This window comes from Erigeron canadensis, chromosome 6 (assembly GCF_010389155.1).
Source record: "Erigeron canadensis isolate Cc75 chromosome 6, C_canadensis_v1, whole genome shotgun sequence".
NCBI lineage: Eukaryota > Viridiplantae > Streptophyta > Magnoliopsida > Asterales > Asteraceae > Erigeron > Erigeron canadensis.
In genome coordinates, this window is record NC_057766.1 from 23,631,460 (window position 1) to 23,650,798 (window position 19,339).

At 34.0% G+C, this 19,339-nt stretch overlaps 2 protein-coding genes, 1 long non-coding RNA gene and 1 other non-coding gene across 5 annotated transcripts; 1 reads left to right on the top strand and 3 right to left on the bottom strand.

Moving 5' to 3' along the window:
• On the bottom strand, positions 1-649 carry LOC122606182. Its single transcript, XR_006324828.1, has 2 exons — positions 358-649; positions 1-196 (listed from the first exon to the last, which is right to left on the bottom strand). It is a non-coding gene; the product is annotated as an uncharacterized LOC122606182 (long non-coding RNA).
• Positions 650-2,132: 1,483 nt separating this feature from the next.
• LOC122604041 (protection of telomeres protein 1b-like) lies at positions 2,133-8,204 on the bottom strand. Of its 2 annotated transcripts, none has more exons than XM_043776935.1 (10): positions 8,021-8,204; positions 6,806-6,942; positions 6,180-6,366; positions 4,704-4,768; positions 4,501-4,589; positions 3,697-3,978; positions 3,536-3,612; positions 3,265-3,317; positions 2,675-2,827; positions 2,133-2,540 (listed from the first exon to the last, which is right to left on the bottom strand). In XM_043776935.1, exons 1-10 carry the CDS (start codon positions 8,157-8,159, stop codon positions 2,325-2,327), a joined length of 1,398 nt encoding a protein of 465 aa, XP_043632870.1. In that variant the 5' UTR covers positions 8,160-8,204; the 3' UTR covers positions 2,133-2,324. The 2 variants fall into 2 exon arrangements, with proteins under 2 accessions (XP_043632870.1, XP_043632869.1); XM_043776934.1 differs by having other exon boundaries at positions 3,265-3,323.
• LOC122606379 lies at positions 7,665-7,765 on the bottom strand. The gene has a single exon (XR_006324891.1). It is a non-coding gene; the product is annotated as a small nucleolar RNA snoR113 (small nucleolar RNA).
• Positions 8,205-10,646: 2,442 nt separating the features above from the next.
• On the top strand, positions 10,647-14,686 carry LOC122605503 (pentatricopeptide repeat-containing protein At4g28010-like). The gene is made up of 2 exons (XM_043778457.1): positions 10,647-12,973; positions 14,154-14,686. The coding sequence occupies exon 1, from the start codon at positions 10,835-10,837 to the stop codon at positions 12,926-12,928; it is 2,094 nt and encodes a 697-aa protein (XP_043634392.1). The 5' UTR covers positions 10,647-10,834; the 3' UTR covers positions 12,929-12,973; positions 14,154-14,686.
• The last annotated feature ends 4,653 nt before the right edge of the window (positions 14,687-19,339 follow it).

Genomic DNA, 19,339 nt, shown 5'->3' on the forward strand with positions numbered 1-19,339 from the left:
TAAAAAGTTAAAGCCTGAATTGATTGCTTTTGATAGTAGCAAGTAAAATTAAAATTACAACCTAAAAAAAAAATTACTACAATTTTCCAAAAGATGAATACGACAACGATGACGATGACGACGACTAACTTCTTTTCTTGAGGTGTTGGGGTGTTGGCTGCTGTTTGGATGTCGCCAATTTGTAGATCCCATATACCTATTTTTTTTATTTTTCCAAACACAATAAATCAATCACAATAATTTTTATTTATTTATAATATATATATGGTGATATCAAAAAATGGAAGAAAACCAATCCCATTGCAAAATATATTTAGTGATAGTAATAATAAAGAAAGAAAAGATGAGAAACGATACCAGAGCAATAACGTGAGCAGCAATTAGTAAAAGAACCAAAAACGGCGCCGTATCAAGGATTTTGGTGCCTTCTTGTTCATGATGATGATGATGCGGCCTACCCATCTCGTTCGCCATGAAAACCGTTGATTATGAATGAGGATTTTTTTGTTGGAATTTGGGGGTGGGGTCTCTCAGATCTTATTCTTAAGACTTAAGAATACGACCGTATAAATATGGTCGGGTTTTCGGTGTCCAAATTTAACCCAAATAGATACTTAAGTAGAATCTTGGAAATTTGTTTAATTCTTGTTGTGATTTGTGGATGTAGTGTGTTTATGAATCCAAATTAGTTTTTGTTTTGAAAGGGGTGCGTTACCCGGGTTTAGCTTATGTTGTCTTAATTGGATCCGCGCTAAAAAGTCCATTCACCAATAGATCCTCAACTTAAATCCCTTAATGAGAAATCCCTATTACCCAGAGATCTGTACGGAAAAACTCACTCAAACCCATTGGGACTTAATTAAAACTCAGTCATGACTTAATCAAAAATACTTAATCTATTAAGTCATCAAAAGTGTTTTTTTTTTACTTAATAAACAAAAAAACAACTGTATTGACTAAATCTAAATAAACGTCATTTATCTATTCAGTAACTTATCCATTCACTTAATGGTTTAAAAAATAAACAGGTTGAGCTCCCTTCCCTCTCTTCTTTTTGGCTTCGATGCAAGGGAAACTATATCCTAATATCTGGAACTCCGAGAGCTAGACCAGCTACAGGCTTAATCACAGAGGGTGACAGATCGAAGAAGCGGAGTCATAGTATCTGTCATTTTTTCTTGCAAGGAAATATGGTGAGCCATTCAAGAAAATGTTAAATGAGTACATAAAAAAAATTATACCATTTTATATCAAAATTTCATCTTAATTTTTATAGAATATACAACTGTTTAATACACCTCAATGAAACTCTTAGAGTTTCATTTAGCAAAATCCTTAAGTTAACAGGAAGTTTTACCACTAACAAGCCATTTAATACATTACTACTTGGGGCAAAAGTTTTATGAACTGGTTATTCAAGTCACCCAAATATTTAGATGTTTAAATGTTTAACCCGTATATCAAACATAAAACAGTGTGTTGGGTTAACCCGGATAACACATCCAAACACGAATAAAGTGACCGATATAACCAAAACCTATTCTGTTCGGGTCAGGTTGTGTTTACCTACAAACCGGCTAAGTAAACATAATATATAACAAGGGGTATTGCTCATCAAAACTGGATTTCAGAAGTTCACCAAAATTATTCCTTCGGCTAACTTCTTAGAATCAATAAAGCTAAAATCATGCTCATATAAAGAGGCGACGTAAAGTTCTAGCTATTGGGTTTCATAGAACTTTAAAAACTTGAAAGGTAAGTTTATGCCCGATTGATCAAGCAGCCATGAAGATTTCGAGTCTATAAAAACAAGGAATAGGTGGAAGGTCAAGTACCAAGTTCTCAACAGAGAAATCATCAAATACCCACAATAAAATTAAGCTTTCACTTTAACCGATTTCTTCTAATATCTGAAATAATCGTAACATTTCATTAATGACATTGTCGTTCAGTCCAAATGAAAAACTGGCAGCTTTCGGGGGGGCATCATCCAAAAAAATAATTCAAACTGAACAAATACAACTACAGTCGACTCATATTAACGTTATCCCTCATTTTTGTGAACAGTGAGAAGTGAAAACCATCATACACAAATCAAGACTTAATTGCTTTTGGTATGTCATAGCAGCAAGTAAAATCAAAATCTGAATCCAATGTTGATTCTAATTCCAAATCTAATGAGGGCATATGAATACCTACCCTGTTATACTATTTACACAATTACACCACATAAATGGGCAAGACCATTAAACCTAAAATCGCAACAACACATGAGAGAAGAAGAGCATCAATTATACAAACATGTAAAGGCAACACCTAACCACTCAACCGATAAGTGTAGTACCAAAGATCCGAAATCTTCTACTACCCCAGATGTCATTCTTGTCAACATAGTAAGATTTTAAGCAGCACTGCACCCATGGAGGATTTCTTGGCTTTGCATTTGAGTGATCTGTTTCTTCTTCAACTCCAAGCAATGCATTGTGCATTTTAATCATTGTATCAATAGAAGGAACCGTATCGCCTCCAAAAAACTTCACCTGATAAAAAAGGACTCAAAGTGATCAAATATTAAAAACTCAAACATGACCTCAAGCTAGGCTATGCAAGAGAATGAAGAGAAGGAGAAAACAAAGATTAATAATAAAGCTAGGAAAACGTACAACATACATACCCCATCTTCAGCATATAAATATGCATGTAATCTGGCTGTAGGATCTTCAAGGGTAACTCTAAGCCTGAAAGTACCACAGGGAGCACGGAAATCTCGAGGGTGACCTGGGAGTGTTGTCAGTACCCGAACTACACACCTGAATTTGGCTGTTACCTGCAAATATAACCAGACTCTCAAAACACCTGATTCTAACATTCAAATATCAAGAATTATGTGAGCAGTAGCATATCATAAGGCTTTTATTTCCCAAATCAATATTACCTAGATTATATTGATATGTATGCTTGAATAATACATTTTGGCATTCAAAGTCCTTATTTACATACAAATGTTTGCTGCGCATATAATATATCTTCTATAGTCTTTACCCTCAGACTTCCAAGTTATTACAGCCATAGAAATTAAAATCATTAGAAAAAAATATCCCAAAAAGTAGCAAAATAATGAAAACAAAGAGTCCATGAACTAATTTGAAATGAACAACTTTCTGTAGGATTGCTAACCGATGTTGCTTTTAATTTGAAATATAAAGTAACCGGGCAAAACATAAGAAAGGTGTCAATAACTGAAAAAAAAATGTTGTGGCATACCTCACGATAAGAAAGAACGTGCATCAGCGTAACAAAAGGCACCTGCTGATAGTCTGTATCTGCATATAAATATAGAAAGCTGTAACCATGTGTCCTGAGTAACAAATACATTGAGATTATTGACTTCAGTTTATACTATGGAACTGTATATAAATATGACCAATTTATTGAACGAGGTTCCAATGTATAAGCAGGGAAAATGCATAAAATGTATACAGATACACATACATATACATACATAACATTACATACAAGCATGTTGAATGCTTACCTGTTACATAAGAAGGCCAGGGGAAGCATGACAATGGCATTCGGCCCAATTCGTTTTGAACCCGTTCATCATACGCCCTGGATCACATAACAGAATATGTAAGCCTACTATCAATATAATTGCTTTCAAAGACATATTCTGTGGTAGTATGTATACTGAACCTTTGGCACTGTAATACAAGATTATCATCATTGGGCAAATTACTCAACCTAGTCTTCGGCATCAGAATGCCGCACCATAAGCCAAAACAAATTTCAAAACTTATATTCCTAAATTGAACCCATGTACCAGCCTTCAATATGGGAAGACCCAGCATCCCATTGCATTTGCCAGCAGTTATCCTTAAGACCGTTCCAACTGATGGGAATGTACACAATATGTCTCTTGACAATGCAGATGCTTCTAACTGAAGAGGGATAGGATTTTCAAGCTCTTCTTCCAGCCTGTATATGTACATTTAAGAACACAATTCATGCCTAAAATCAGTGAACAACAGGAAATTCACAATACATGTAATACTAAAAATGTGCCCGCGCAATGCGCAGTAACCGGATGTGCTTCAACTTGTTCAGTGAGAATGCGGCTAAGTTGGGGGTGACAACGGCGGCTGACTGATCAACGGCTTTGATTGCTGGTGCGGGGTAGTTGGGTAAGAGGAAGATTGATAGTGCTTCTACGATATTATAGTTTGATAATGTATTTACATTTATTACTATATTAGATTTCAAAGTTATAGTAATTAATTAATTGTTTGTTTTTACTAATTTGAAACCATTTCAAAGATTTTAATTAATAAGTAGTAAACTTTATTTATTTAAAAATTTAAAACTACAAGACAAATCAAATACTTTACAATATATATAGATATAGATATAGATAGCTGATTGGGAAAATTGAATTAAAAACTCATTAGGACTTGTTCCTTCGTAGTGTCAACACGATACCAAAAGTGAACCAAGACTCACTTTGTGTGAACATCAACTGGTGGAGCATCGGTTCCATCCCACACAAAAAGCATCCACTCACCTTCAGTGACTTCGGATATATGTAGAATCTACAGATAAAAGGATTCTTTAAATGGCCATCACAAGATTTAACGTGATATTACTCATGTGATGCAACAATAAAGTTACTCTAAACTCAGAATGTTATGTATGTCTCAAATTACCTTACAAATCAAGTTGAAGTGCTTCCCTTGCTTGACCTCTTTCAGTGACAAGAAATCACTTGATGCTGTCAATTTACATAATTGATGATAGATTTTAAATAAGAGAAAATGCATATATAGCTATGACTTCTTGTTAAACATCTAAAGAAATATTCAGAGCCTCATATGGCAACAAAAGTAACTGATCACGAGTCCACTACTATCTCAAAGAACAATCACTATACCTCTCGCAATTTTAATTTCCTTTCATGGCTAAAATTAATAAGCATTTGCTACAATAATTTATATTTTTAAAAACGATTTTGAGTTTTTTTAAATAACAATATCAAAAGTAACCATTTTAAATAAGTCCACTACTATCAGTAAAAAAAAATATATTAATGATATAACAAATCATTTTATCTTCTCTTCCATGACTGAATTTTAACAAGAATTTGCTACAATCACTTCAATTTTAAAGATGATGTTGTGATTCATTCAATATAGAAATCAAAACATATTCAGCACAGACCCGTTGCTTTCATTTTCAAATAATAATATATGAAGCCAATAGGGTTGGTGGCCCATAGGTAAGGTCTTAGATGTTGGGGTCATCCACTAGTTATTATTATTTTTTTTATTTTTTTTTGGGGGGGGGGGGGGGGGGGGTCGAGAATCATGAATTTCATCTCAGGCATGCGTAGTTCGAGGTCCGAATACTTCCTTATTGGATGTCACTATGGTGCCTCGAATGCCACCTACTAACACATTGTTCAGAAACATATATATGAAACTCATCTTTCATATTGCCAAATGACTCGAATCACTAAAGCTCGGTAGCAACCTAATTCACTCTGCCATATATGATGACAAAATTGTCGCAATACCCACCCACTAGGTTAAAGAGTCATACTTTCGTTCTTGTTTTTTTAAAAGATCATAATTCTTTCCTAGAGAGCAATAAAAGAAAATAAATAATCCATAAGTAACTGAAACAGCAAAAAGAAGACAGCTTCATAAGTTGTAAGGATTTTGATTTTTTTAAATTGATACTAGCATGGTACCCGCGCAATGCGACGGTGGTTGTGGCGGAGACGGTGTGGTGGTGGGAGCGACTATTATTGGTGAAGGCGGCGTCAAGTGGTGTAGATAATTGATGTAAAAGTAATTGATTTTAAAGGTTAATGAAGATATTTTAAAAGATAAAAGACTGGTAGTGTAATTTATTAATTAATGTTATTTTAGATAATTTCCCCATGTAACATTTAAAAAGAGAGTTGTTTTTTTAGATAGTATATAAAAGTATAAATTAGGTCTATAAGAATTAGGATTAAGAAATAGGGGTATTTTGGGTATAAAAAAGTGTTGAATTTCCTTAAATAGGATAATTCAATATGTTTTATAAGGGCTTATAGATATAGATATAGATAAAAGGTATGAAGTAATTTTCGAATCAATATATGCAGCGAAAATGATATCAGGTCTATGCTTAAGTACCTGTCTCAGGTTGATCAATTTTCCAGTTTTTCAAACGTGCTACAAACTTCTGGTTTTCCTTCTTAGCATTAAAGTTAGACGAGGTTTGATATGGTACGAAATTTGAACCATCTTTTCCTTCATATAAGGCAAAGGATGAAAACTTCTTGTCAAAAAGAGCGTTAATCCCAGACCGGTGATTTTTAATCTAAAAAGAACAGAAAAGAGAAACATGTCACGAGTCACGACTGTCAAGTAAACTAGACATCTAATAAGTCAATAAAGCTTACATGCGATTAGCAATGTATAAAACAAGTATTTAAGATGACTATAGGACACTTTAAGAGTACTATCTTATGTAAGACTACAAAAATAAACTTGTCTCGTACGACCAATTAGATCAGAATCATAGAAAATTCCAGTTATACAGCATAGATGTAAAAAATGTAAACTTGATTGAGTTGCGCAAAAAGTATCAATATAATATCCTTCATTTGTAACATAGAGACGATAAAAAAAACACTTAACAGACATGAGACTTACACAAACATATCCATACAGACTACCATTATAATAAAAAGGCAACCACAGCAGACAAAAACTAACTTGGGCACAACAATAAAAGTATAAGACAACAGAAAAAATACCACAACACGTGAAAGCTGAATAATGTCACCAGCTGACGCAACATTTGGGAGCATTTCAAGAATTTCAGCAAAAAAATTGACGGACATCCCAGGGCTTGAATGTGATTCATCAACAATCTTCAGCGTGCAACAATAATCTACAGGAACCAACAAATAACAAAACAGAAAACTCCTAATCTTCATTTGGAAACATATAATAAGGTCAAAACTTAGAAAAAAGAATAATGATAACAGACAGAATACGTTGGCCAGGAAAAAAAACAGACATTTCCAAATGTACAACGCACCGTAGACAACATTATATGTACATGACACACTTTCTACGTTCTACAAGTATAATAGGGTTTTTTGGGCATAAAATAATAACATACTTTTTCATTTGTCTTTTAGATCATTGTACATCCAAGTTGCTAAAAGATGGGTTTATTTACTGTTTTGGTCACTTTGAAAATCAGATAAGTTATCATTTTTAGTTGAAACATAAAATTAAGCATAGCACAAATACTGTTAAACACAATTTGAGCACTTTTATGCAAACCAATCATACTTAAGTTAGCAGGTTTCAGTGCAAATTTCACACACCATTTTCTTAACAACTAAATTTGTGCTCCCATTTTTACCACGGCTAAAACAAAATGAGAAGCAAATTAGTCTTTTATGCAAACAGAAAACAATACTTAACTTCAAACCAAGAGCATACACTTGTGCCCAAGTAGCATTTCCGATAGGCAATCATTCACCTCAACTTACAATGCCCAAATAAAGCCACTACCCGAAGTTAAAACAACTACTATTATTGCCACAAATATGTAATCTAAATCCTAATAAAAACACCATTTAACAAAAAAACCCAAAAGATTAGGCTCAGAAAAAACCTTTTAGAACTTGTCATCAATCTACTACCAAAACCTTTAAATAAGGTTAGCAGCTGTAAGTCCGGCCTTTTTTTCTTCATAGCCAATCAAAATTCATTTTTTTAAAAACCCATCAAGAAAAAACTATAAAAAAACACAAGAATACTTTTTTGTTATCATATCCAATAAAAAAAATCCATTTTTTACAACACCCCATCAATCAAAAAAAGGGGGAAAATAATGATTTTTTTTCACCATATCCAATAAAAATTCCATTTTTACAATACCCATCAAGAAAAAGATACAAAATATATATAAATTAGTAAAAATATATATGTATATATAGATACATAATACTAACCAGTGCCTCTGCTCTGTTTAGGTATACTGGTCTCAGTGACAACACCAATGAGATTCACTTTTTGATTTAGTGTAGTTAATGCATCTACAATACGAACAAACTTATAATCTGCATTTTCTTTGGTTTCAAGATTCTTCATTTCAGCCGGCTGTGATGTGAGTGTGTGTCTGTGGGTCTCGGAAACCCTAGTTGAGAATGGAGGGAAAGAATTTGATTACGGCTAAATGGCTAAATTGTGAATCTAATATTGGGCCAGATAAGCCCACATAAGCAGAGTTCAATGAAGCCAAGGCTCGGGCTTAACCGGTTCAACTAAACCTAACTTTGGTACAAATACTGGATTTGCCCCATGTGTAACCCTGTGTTTTTAGTCCATATAATGAGTAAATGATTAGGTGTTTTGTGTGGACGTGCTGGGAGTAGCCGTGCCCAAAATCGGTTTATGGTTGATTTGATCCGAACTCGAATCGGTTTTGATTGACGGGATTAAAAACTGGGTTTTAGTCAAACCTAAACTGGTTTGAAACAGATTTTAGCTAAAAGTTGATCATTTTTTCGGTTTGTTTGCCCAAAAAAAAAAGTCCTAGTTTTAAACTGTCAAGTTTTTCAAAACTCGAACTGGTTTTAGTCAAACGTAAGTTTGATCGGATTCGAGTTGCGACCCGGTTTTGTTCATACCTCTAGTGCAAGCATGAGGCAATTCTAAATGTTTTTCTTTCTCTCAACTAGTTAGTAGTGTATTGGACATTGGTGATCTTCAAAGAGATTAGTGGTATAGTATTTGGAGGCTAGGGCTTGTTATATAAATAAAGTTTAATAATGAAAACTCAAATAACTAAAATAAACATCTTATTTTTTATTTAACCTACTAATAAATATTACTTATTCAAATTTGAAAATTGATAATGTTTACTAGTATGTCAATAATATGCTTTATAATATAGTTTGGTTACAGTCAATTGACTAGAATAATACCTACGTTATACATATAGTTTGATAATTTCTCAAAATTATTTAAATTCTAGTGTAAATCAAATTTAGAAAATAATTCATGAATCAAGTCTAGTAATGCAGCTATCAATGAACAAGAGAGTTTTATTAACACTTCGACACGAAGCTAGTTAGGGCGCGTTTGGTTCACATAGTGTTTTTGTAAGGAATGAAATCTTGCAACGGAATGAAATTTCGAAGGAATGGAATTTGATAGAACGTTTTTTGTTTTGTTAAAATTCAAAAGAATGAAGGAATCAGATTCCATCCAATAACTCCATGGATTGGAAATTCCATCATTTGATGGAATGTTTACATTCCAATTAAATAAAATTCCATCATCTTTTGACAACCAAAGATACCACGGAATGGAATTCAATTCCAATTCCATCAGAATCTGTGAACCAAACGCGCCCTTAGTTTTTTATTAATGAATGAACAAGAGAGTTTTATTAACGCGTGTTTTATCAGTTAGATTTTATTAATGAACAAGAGAGTTTTATTAACGCATGAATCAAGTCTAGTTTTTATTCTAGTAATAACACGTGTTTTATTAGTTAGTTTTTATTAATGAACAAGAGAGTTTTTTTAATACTTCGACATGAAGCTAGAAAAATGCAACATAAACCATATCGGATGGTCAAGGTTAATAAGGCACAAGAAATAACTCTACAAAATTTTGAAACGAAAAATAATTCTCTTACGATAATTAAGCATCTCTCCACATCCGCTTCATAATCAATTCATTATAATCCATATGTGATAGAAATAAAAACAAAGTTTATATTATTTTTTACAAATCTTATTTGTAAAACAATTGCCTAATTACTATGATACGGTAACAAAAAATAATAACAATTAACCAAAAACTTTTACATGAAAATTTTAACAATATTATTAGAGTACTTTTAAAAAAATCCACAAATTAGACTTGTTGACCACTAATATTTTTTGAATAATGATAAATTAACCTAATTCATATGTCTAAAAATCATAAAACCGTAAGTTGATAAAATTTGAAAAAATCAATGAATAGGATTAAGAAAGAGACGGATTGAGATCCTGTAAAAGTATCCTCAATTTTACTAGTTAAGTTAAAAATCTTAACAATTGAATTAAAATCAAGAGTCAAGATTTATTAACAGATCTTCTTGCGAAAGAGATTTAGTGGCGAACATATAAAATTTTAAAGTTTTAGGTTAATTTTTAGGTCTATCATTAAACCAATTTAAAATTTATCATAATTTTTTTGGAAGATATGAAGCCAGGATTAGCAAACCTAACGAAATGGAAACTGAAAACCAAGAAAAAACGATCCATCAAAACCGAAAACTGAACAAAGCCGAATGATTTGATTTTCGTTTTTCAAAAGCCGAATGAATCGGTTCAAGTTTCAATTTTAGGCTAAACCGATTCATGCTCAACCCTAATATGAACTAACAAAAATGTAACATATATTGTTTGAATTGGATCATAATAGGTTATCAATTTAACCGGGTTTTACCGGGTACGCATTGGAGACCTACACATGTCACCTAAAATTTGAGATTAAAAAACATAGTCAGAGTCGAAACTGAGACGGCCACTATATATGAATTATTTCTTAGCACACAAACTATAAATGTCAGGGCTCTTCTGTGTGCCACCACCATCAAACCCTTTCATTACTTTTCCGGCGACACTTCCTCTCCGACAACCGGATTCAGGTGACCACCGCTGTCACCCTTACTTTTAACTATTAATTTCATGCTTATACTACGTATACATACCCTTACGCACCTCTACATACAATTGTAATTGTAAAGTAATCACATTTTTCAAATAATGAATACAAATACCATAAAACCCCTATTCAGGTATCGATTTCTATATGGCCCGAAAAATTTCTTGAATCATTTTTGTTCATCATCAGTAGCTAGTTCTATAAGTGTAAATTATACATATAATGATGTTATAAAAAACCCAGAATCTGAAATTAGAAAACTTTTAGCAAATGCCCAGTTTGTTGATTCTGTTTTACTTTTCGAGAGGTCGGTTGATTCGGGTGTAGGCTTGTCGTCTTCGACATGTAATTTTGTAGTGGAACAATTAGGTAGGAATAATAAGTATGGTTTAGTTTTGCAAGTTTATAGGAAAATGACCAGTGTAGGGGTAAAGCCTTGGTTTCTTTCGTATGGTGCGGTGATAGAGAGTTTGGTTCATATTCAGAATCCTGAGTATGCTGTTTCGGTTTTGGGGTTGATTGTGAAAAGTGGGTTTAGTGTTAATGTGTACCTTGTGAATCTTGTGTTGAATGGTTTATGTCGTAAGAATATGGTTGATGATGCTTTAGGGCTTTTTCGTCAGGTGTCAAAGTATGGGGTAGGTCCGGATGAAGTGACGCTTAATACGCTTGTTTTTTGGCTTTGCAAGATTGGTAAATGTGACGAAGCGATGGATTTGAAGGGTGAATTGGAGGAGTTAGGTTGTAGTGCTAATTCGGCTACTTATAATGCGTTGATAGATAACTTTTGTCGAATTGGTGAGATTGGAAAGGGGAAAGAGGTTCATGATGAGATGGTGAGTAAAGAGATTTTTCCCTCGATAAATATATACAATTCTTTGGCTCATGGTCTTTCCAAGGACGGAAAATTTCAAGAAGCTATGGGCATATTAAGTGATATGATGAAACAAGAGATCTTGCCAGATGTGGTTACTTATAATGGTTTAATCCATGGGCTTTGTCATAATGGGAAATCTAAGAAAGCTTTAGACTTGCTTGACCTGATGATAGAATGGGGTGAAGAGCCAAACGATGTAACATACTCGCATCTAATTCCCGGGTTATTTAAAGAGGGGTTCGTGATTGATGGTTTTCATGTATTGGAAACTATGATGAAGAAGGATAAGAAACCTGTCATGGAACTTTACAACAAATTAATTAAAGTTCTATGTGATCAGGGAAAGGTTGACGATGCATTGATACTCTGTAACACGTTGATTGACAAGAATGATGTGAAGCCAAATGTTAAGATGTATACGTTGCTTATTCAAGGTCTCTGTAAAAGAAACCGTCTTACTGAGGCAGAAGAAGTTTATGAGAAGATGCTAGGAAATAAACTTGAAGCTAGTGTGGTAACTTATAATTCACTTATAGATGCTTACTTGATGAAACAGGATGTAGAAAGGGCGATGGCGTTATGGAAGCAAATGACCCAACGCGAATGTAGTCCAAACAATTATACTTTCAGTGTCATGATTAATGGGTTTTGCAAATTAGGCATGGTTAACATTGCAAAAGGGATTTTTATTAATATAAAAAACCATGGTCCACCTCCCAGCGTGTGTGACTACAATACATTGATGTTGGCACTATGCAACGAGGGTAGTTTGGAACAAGCAACAATGTTGTTTGAAGTAATGGGAAATGGGAACTGCAAGCCAGATGTTGCTTCATATAATATTATAATTGATTTATCATTTAAAGCAGGGAATTTAGAGTATACAAATAAATTACTCTCACTGATGCGAACAAAGGGCGTGGATCCTGATATGTACACGTTCTCCATATTGATTAATAGGTATTGCAAACTAGGTGAACTGGAGGACGCAAAGAGGATGCTGAAAGTAATGGTTTCACGCGGTTTCATGCCAGATAAATATGTATATGATTCGTTGTTAAAAGCTTCATGTGAAAATGGGGACACGGATGAGATCTTCAAGTTACTTCGTGAAATGGCTAAAAAGGGAATTGCACTTGATTCAAAGTTAACGTCCACTATCTTGACGTGTATGTGTCATACCTCGGATGATGTTGATATTATGGAGCTTTTACCAGATTTCTCTCAAGAAACTTCAGAAAAAGCTAGAATCCCATGTAGTGATTTACTAGCAAAGCTCCAAACACGTAGATCTGACCTACAACTGTCCGCTTCTTGATATGCTTCATATTCAGAACTGCTAACAAAAATCATATGATTTTCAGTAAGTCTTCTGTGTCTGGTTTTCCATCACAAATAATTTTAGCTAGAAGTTGGAAATTCGATTGGTACAAGAATGGGCTAATTTGGGTTGGGTTTTATCTCATAGAGTTCGAATTAGAAGTGTAAGTTGAAATAGGAATGGATCAAACGGGTTGAAAGTCGTCTCACCTAAAGTCTAAATTTAATGATTCCTAAGTCATTTGTGTTCAGAGCTTAATATCATCGTTGTAATAATTGTTTCTTTGTAATCATAACTATTCAATGGATAGAAAGTGTTTGTAGGTCAACCCGGCCTGAACCATACCTATTATACTAACAGATTATGACCCATAACCAGCCCAACCACCCTCTACTTTAGGATAGTATGTTAACCAACTGCATATGGTTACTTTCTGTAAACATGGGGAATACTTCTACTTGAAAAAGGGTTGCTTATATGTCGAATTTGGCTTGGTTTATTGACAGTGAATAAGCTAATTCAGTAATTACAATAGCTTAGTGATATAAAAGGTTGAACTGACATTCAATTATGAATTCAAGACAATAAAAACTTCAAACGATGAAACTAACTTCGTATATGATGGTCCATGATTTGCACCATTGATTTTGTATTTTCAAAGCTTACCATTTTTTAAACTGCAAAACTTACAGCAACAGTTTGATTCTTTTTTTGTGTCAAAAATATCTTTAGTTATAAAATTTTATATCGACCATTCTGGTGTTTAACTACTCGTTTCCTGTGAAGTAAACATATTCCTCTTTTCATGTGGTGTAAATAAACGTAAAGCCAAAGTGTCCATCAGATCAGCATCTGGTGGTCATCCATATGGGGTTGTCCATGTGGTTTTTAATTTTGACTACCTTACGATTAGATATAGGTCATGAATTTGACTACGACCACCATTGGCTGTTTCTAATGAATAATTACTTGGAATGAGTTAATGGCGAGTCCAAAGAGAATGGCCGATACATTTCCATAACTTGGATATGATTTTGTCATTATTAAAGTTAACTTCACCTGGTTCATAAAGATGCCAAAACTCCAAATTTATTGTGTCTTATTGTAGACAACCATAGATTATGAAAAGCTGTAGATACATGCTAAAGCCAATCATTATTAGCACATGCTTTCTAGTTTCTATCTTGCTATGTTGACTTTTCTTTACTCGTTATAATCTCAGAGGCTCAAAGCCAACAGTTCAAAGTTATAATCTCAGAGGCTCAAAGCCAAAAAGACCTATGAACACGCTTATCTTAAAGATTTTATTGCCAACCAGTGTGATGGGCACTGTGGCCATACTGTGTGGTTCTGGATGCCGACAGAAATACAGAATGATAAAAATAGTGGGTCACAGGTTACCAGAAGTGAAGTAACCAGATCATGAACACCTGTTGTGTGCGATTAACTAACTGCCCACATCTAGACAACAGCGTGTTGGTTTAGGAATTGTGGCTCATGCAGTAGTAGATCTGTTCAGAGTAGCTTATCGAGTATTCACTATTATTACAAGAAAACATAATCGGAGTTGGGTGTGGGCAGTTGTAGAATCAAATACTGTTACCGTTCATCTTTATCGTTCATCTTTACACCTAAAACAAACAAAAATTATATGCACATGCATACCCTGAACTCTTTCCAGATATGCCCCTGGATGCAGAGGGTGACAGTAAGTCGGGTGTGGGTGACAAATTTGTTGCGATCTATCAAAGAGAAGATGCTTTGGACCCGTTGGTCGACACAATATATTTAATTATTTCTTACCAACCTCACTAATTTCTTGTTACTGCCTTTATAAAAAAAATGAAAAACAAATATCAATAAATGGATTGGTATATGGTGGAGCCTAAAGGGGGTGGGAGTCCATGCGGTGTGAGACGCGGTGAACCCCGGCCCCGCGCGGGCACACCGCCGCCGGTGGGTCGGGGTGGGGAAGAGGAGGAAGAAAACGGGGAGACTTCACCGAGGAGAGAGAAATTGGAGTGGGGCCCGCGCGCAGGAAAAGAGCTAGTGGTGGCTGGACACGTGGCGAGAGGGAGCGTGTTTCTAGCCGTTGCTTTTTTTTTTTTTTTTTTTTTCTTTCTTTTACCTATTTCTCTATATATATACACTCTTTTCTTCTTTAAACAACACACAACTACTCTCATTTTTATACACAACACACACTTCAAATCCAAATATCTCCACTTTTATAAAAAAAAAACATTTCTTCTTTATAAAAAATAAACACCCATTACCAATGGATCCAAAGAAAACAAAAAAAAATCCTTTCAACAAATCAAAATATCGCCTAAATGATCCACAAATGCATGCCAATTTTCATCCAAATCAATTCATGCCTCCACCAAATAATCCTCCTCCAAATCAATTTTATTCTCAATCATCTCAACCTCCTCCAAATCAATTTTATTCTCAATCATCTCAACCTTCTCCAAATCAATATTCTCAACCTCTTCCAAATCAATCTTATTCTAATCCATCACCATATCAATTTTCTCAACCTTCAACTCCATCCGCTTATTATCCACAACCGGCGTCTCCACAAATGTTTAACTACGGTTCAAGCCCACCCTCGCAAACCAACGCCCATTTCGTAAACATGGCTAGAATGAACGATTTTATTCCGATCGAGGAAGATGTTCATCTAGATGACGAAGAAGTTGAAATTGTAGCGGAAACCCAACAAGACGATGTTCAAAAAGATGATGACGTGCAAGAAGTCCAAGATTGCGGGAAAAGACGAAGACAAAGCGTGAAAATTGGACGCCGGCACAAGAGGTTGCTTTGGCACAAGCTTGGGTTCAAATTTCCGAATGCAAAAAATATGGAAATGAACAAAAAGCGGATGGTTTTTGGCGTCGTGTACTTGAGCATTACACCACACTTGTCGGCCCGACCACACGGACCATTCATGGGTTAACGCCAAAGTGGAAACAAATGAACGCCACCATGGGTCTCTTCAACGGGCTATACAATCAAGCGGTACTCTTACTTATATAGTATTTGCTTAGTTTTTAGTAATTATATAGTTTTTTCATTAGTTTTTAATAATTATATAGTTTTTGCTTAATTATTAATAATTATATAGTTTTGTTCGTAGTTGCTAATAATTATATAGTTTTGTTCGTAGTTGCTAATAATTATATAGTTTTGTTCGTAGTTGCTAATAATTATATAGTTTTGTTCGTAGTTGCTAATAATTATATAGTTTTTTCATTAGTTTTTAATAATTATATAGTTTTTGCTTAATTATTAATAATTATATAGTTTTGTTCGTAGTTGCTAATAATTATATAGTTTTGTTCGTAGTTGCTAATAATTATATAGTTTTGTTCGTAGTTGCTAATAATTATATAGTTTTTGCTTAATTATCAATAATTATATAGTTTTGTTCGTAGTTGCTAATAATTATATAGTTTTGTTCGTAGTTGCTAATAATTATATAGTTTTTTCATTAGTTTTTAATAATTATATAGTTTTTGCTTAATTATTAATAATTATATAGTTTTGTTCGTAGTTGCTAATAATTATATAGTTTTGTTCGTAGTTGCTAATAATTATATAGTTTTGTTCGTAGTTGCTAATAATTATATAGTTTTTGCTTAATTATTAATAATTATATAGTTTTGTAATATGGTATTCTTTTTTTGTAGAAACAAGCCAAGGGAAGCGGGTGCAACGACTTGGATATTATGAGAGTCGCTATGGCGGATTTCAAGACCCGCACCAAGAAGGAATTTCCCCACCACGCCGCATGGGATGTTGTGAAGATACACGACAAATGGGCCGAGCAAGAATGTTTCCAAATATACCATGACATGGGACCTTCACGTAGCAACTCTTCAAAAAGGAAATCTGGAGAATATGAGACGGCCAGCACCGGGCACTTCATTCCCGACATGAATGAAGACCCAAACCCTCCATTGGAAGCGGCAACAAAAAAGGGGAAAAAGAAGGCATCCGCATCCGGATCCGCCTCTTCAACTGTGGCGGATAACATTAGCGAGTACGCCAAAAGGAAGACAAGATACTTGGATGAAAAACACCAGGCGGATGAGAGGCGAGCAAGACAACGGGACATCTTGTTTTTCACCAACTCGCATGCTCATATAACCGATCCCGTGATGTTGGAAATCGTTCTTAGCGAGAAACGCGAAATTGCCGCAAGACATGGATGACAATGCCCTTTTTAGTTTCGTTCGTGTAATGTTTTCATTCGAAGTATTATTATGTATTTTCGTTATTTTTAGTTTCGTTGTTATTTTTTCCAAGTATTATTATGTACTTTTTTAATTATTAATGAATGTTTTTTTTATGTTTTAAATTTATAGAGTAAAAATAAATGGAAATAAAAATGATGATTTGGAAATTGGGGTTGGGGTGAGTAGCGCCATAGTTTTGGGGTGAATTGGGGAAGTTTGAGGTGGAGGGTTTTTATTGGAAGATGGTGATGTGGAAATTTGGGGAAGTTTGGGGTTGGGGAAACCACTCCCACCCCCTTAAGACTGAGAAGTCTTGAGTTCAAATCCTAGTGTGAGCAAAACGCTTCCAAGATTGGAGACATGAGTTTTCCCAGTCTTGAGTTCAAATCCTGGTGTGAGCAAAATGCTTTCAGGATTGGAGACAAGAGTTTTCCCAGTATAAGTTTCCTCTGGAATTAGAGTTGGGTATATGAAGAGGCATGCTGCTGAGTCCAAATTTGCCGTTAAAAAAAAATGAAAATCAAAAATAGATTAAAGATATTGATATTTTTGGCAATCAATCAATCAATCTTCACTAGAGTACAAAACTCATCCAAAGAAAACGAAGAAAGACTATTCGACAGATACATTATAGATCATAAGGGGGCAATGGGCAACTGGTTTACACTTTTGACTAGTACCTTTTAGTAGAACTTAATGATCTCAAATTTAGTAAGAAAGGTAATATTTTATGTTTCAACTTTGTATGATTTTTTCCAGCAAACGATAACTGGTTTTCAAGCATAATAAGACTATTTACACAATCCTTTACTAATAAGAACACATAAAATATAAACAAAGTTATAACTCTTTTTTTTTTCTTTCAATACGACATTGTGTACACTTTGGAGGTAAGTACAATGTTTCTACGAAGATATAAATTTCTTAACTTTTATAGTCTATTTCAAGATCCATAACCAAGATCAACCGTACAATACATCAAAAAATACGAATTTCACATGGTTTAGGGTTTTTTCAGAAAAAAGTAAATAATAAATAGATTAACACAATTCAAATCCGTGTAAAATGTTGTTCTTTTACTGGGTTTGATAGTGATTGAACAAAAAAATGGTGGATTTGGATTATATTTTTCTTTAGATATGCAAAAAGTGGTGATACTGGTGTTCGAGGGAAGAGAAAGGAAATAAAAGAGAATATGAGGGGTCAGGGATGGAGAACAGCTAGGTGTACACGTGGTGAGCATACATTGATGGACACAATCCATGGGTTGTATACTTAAAAGATCAAGGGTATAATGTTTAAATTGATAACTTTTAAAAAGAGTGTTTAATTTATAAAATAGGAGATTTTTTTTTGTTTATTTAGGTGTTATCCCATTATTTTACATGGATATCCTGATTAGACATAGGAATCATAAGATTCACTATTTTCGGATACGAAAAATCTCCTACGTTTACCTGATAAAATTAAGTACTTATAAAGATTACAAAGGCTAAAATGAATGTTGAAATCGAATCCCATTACATAGATTGTAAAAACTAAGCAACTATTTTAAAGCTTCTCAGCAATGAAATATTGATCGATAAACTTTATATCAGAATTGATGAGAGTATGAGTCTATGAGACAATGCTTGATTACATGATGATGTTTATACACACTAATTTAACCATTAATCTATACTATTTATATAAACAAATTACCCCCCCCAAAATTTCTCTACCTTTAAAATGTCTAATTTACACTTTTAATCTATACTACCATTAAACACTTTATCCCTAAAATTTTAAAGATACCATTAAAAAAAACCTTACGTGTGTCTCTTCCCTTCTCTGAAGTTGCTCACATAATATACCGAAAAACACACATGCGTTAATGAATTTAATAATCAATCAGCATAAAAAACGCTCGCTCTAAAACAACAACGACGGTTTGCACTTCCAGCCGGACTAGAAAACATTTGAGTTGAATCATGCATTCATGTAATAACACGGTACCACTATTTACCCAATGTTTTTTTTTCCTATGTCCGTCGCATCGCACGAGTATAAAGCTACTCATACGATGACTCATTCTCAAATGATTTTTTTACCCCCATTATAACACCTACGAGTACTTTTTTTTTTTTGAAAAGTATAACACCAAGCAACTTTTTTAACCCCACCAAAA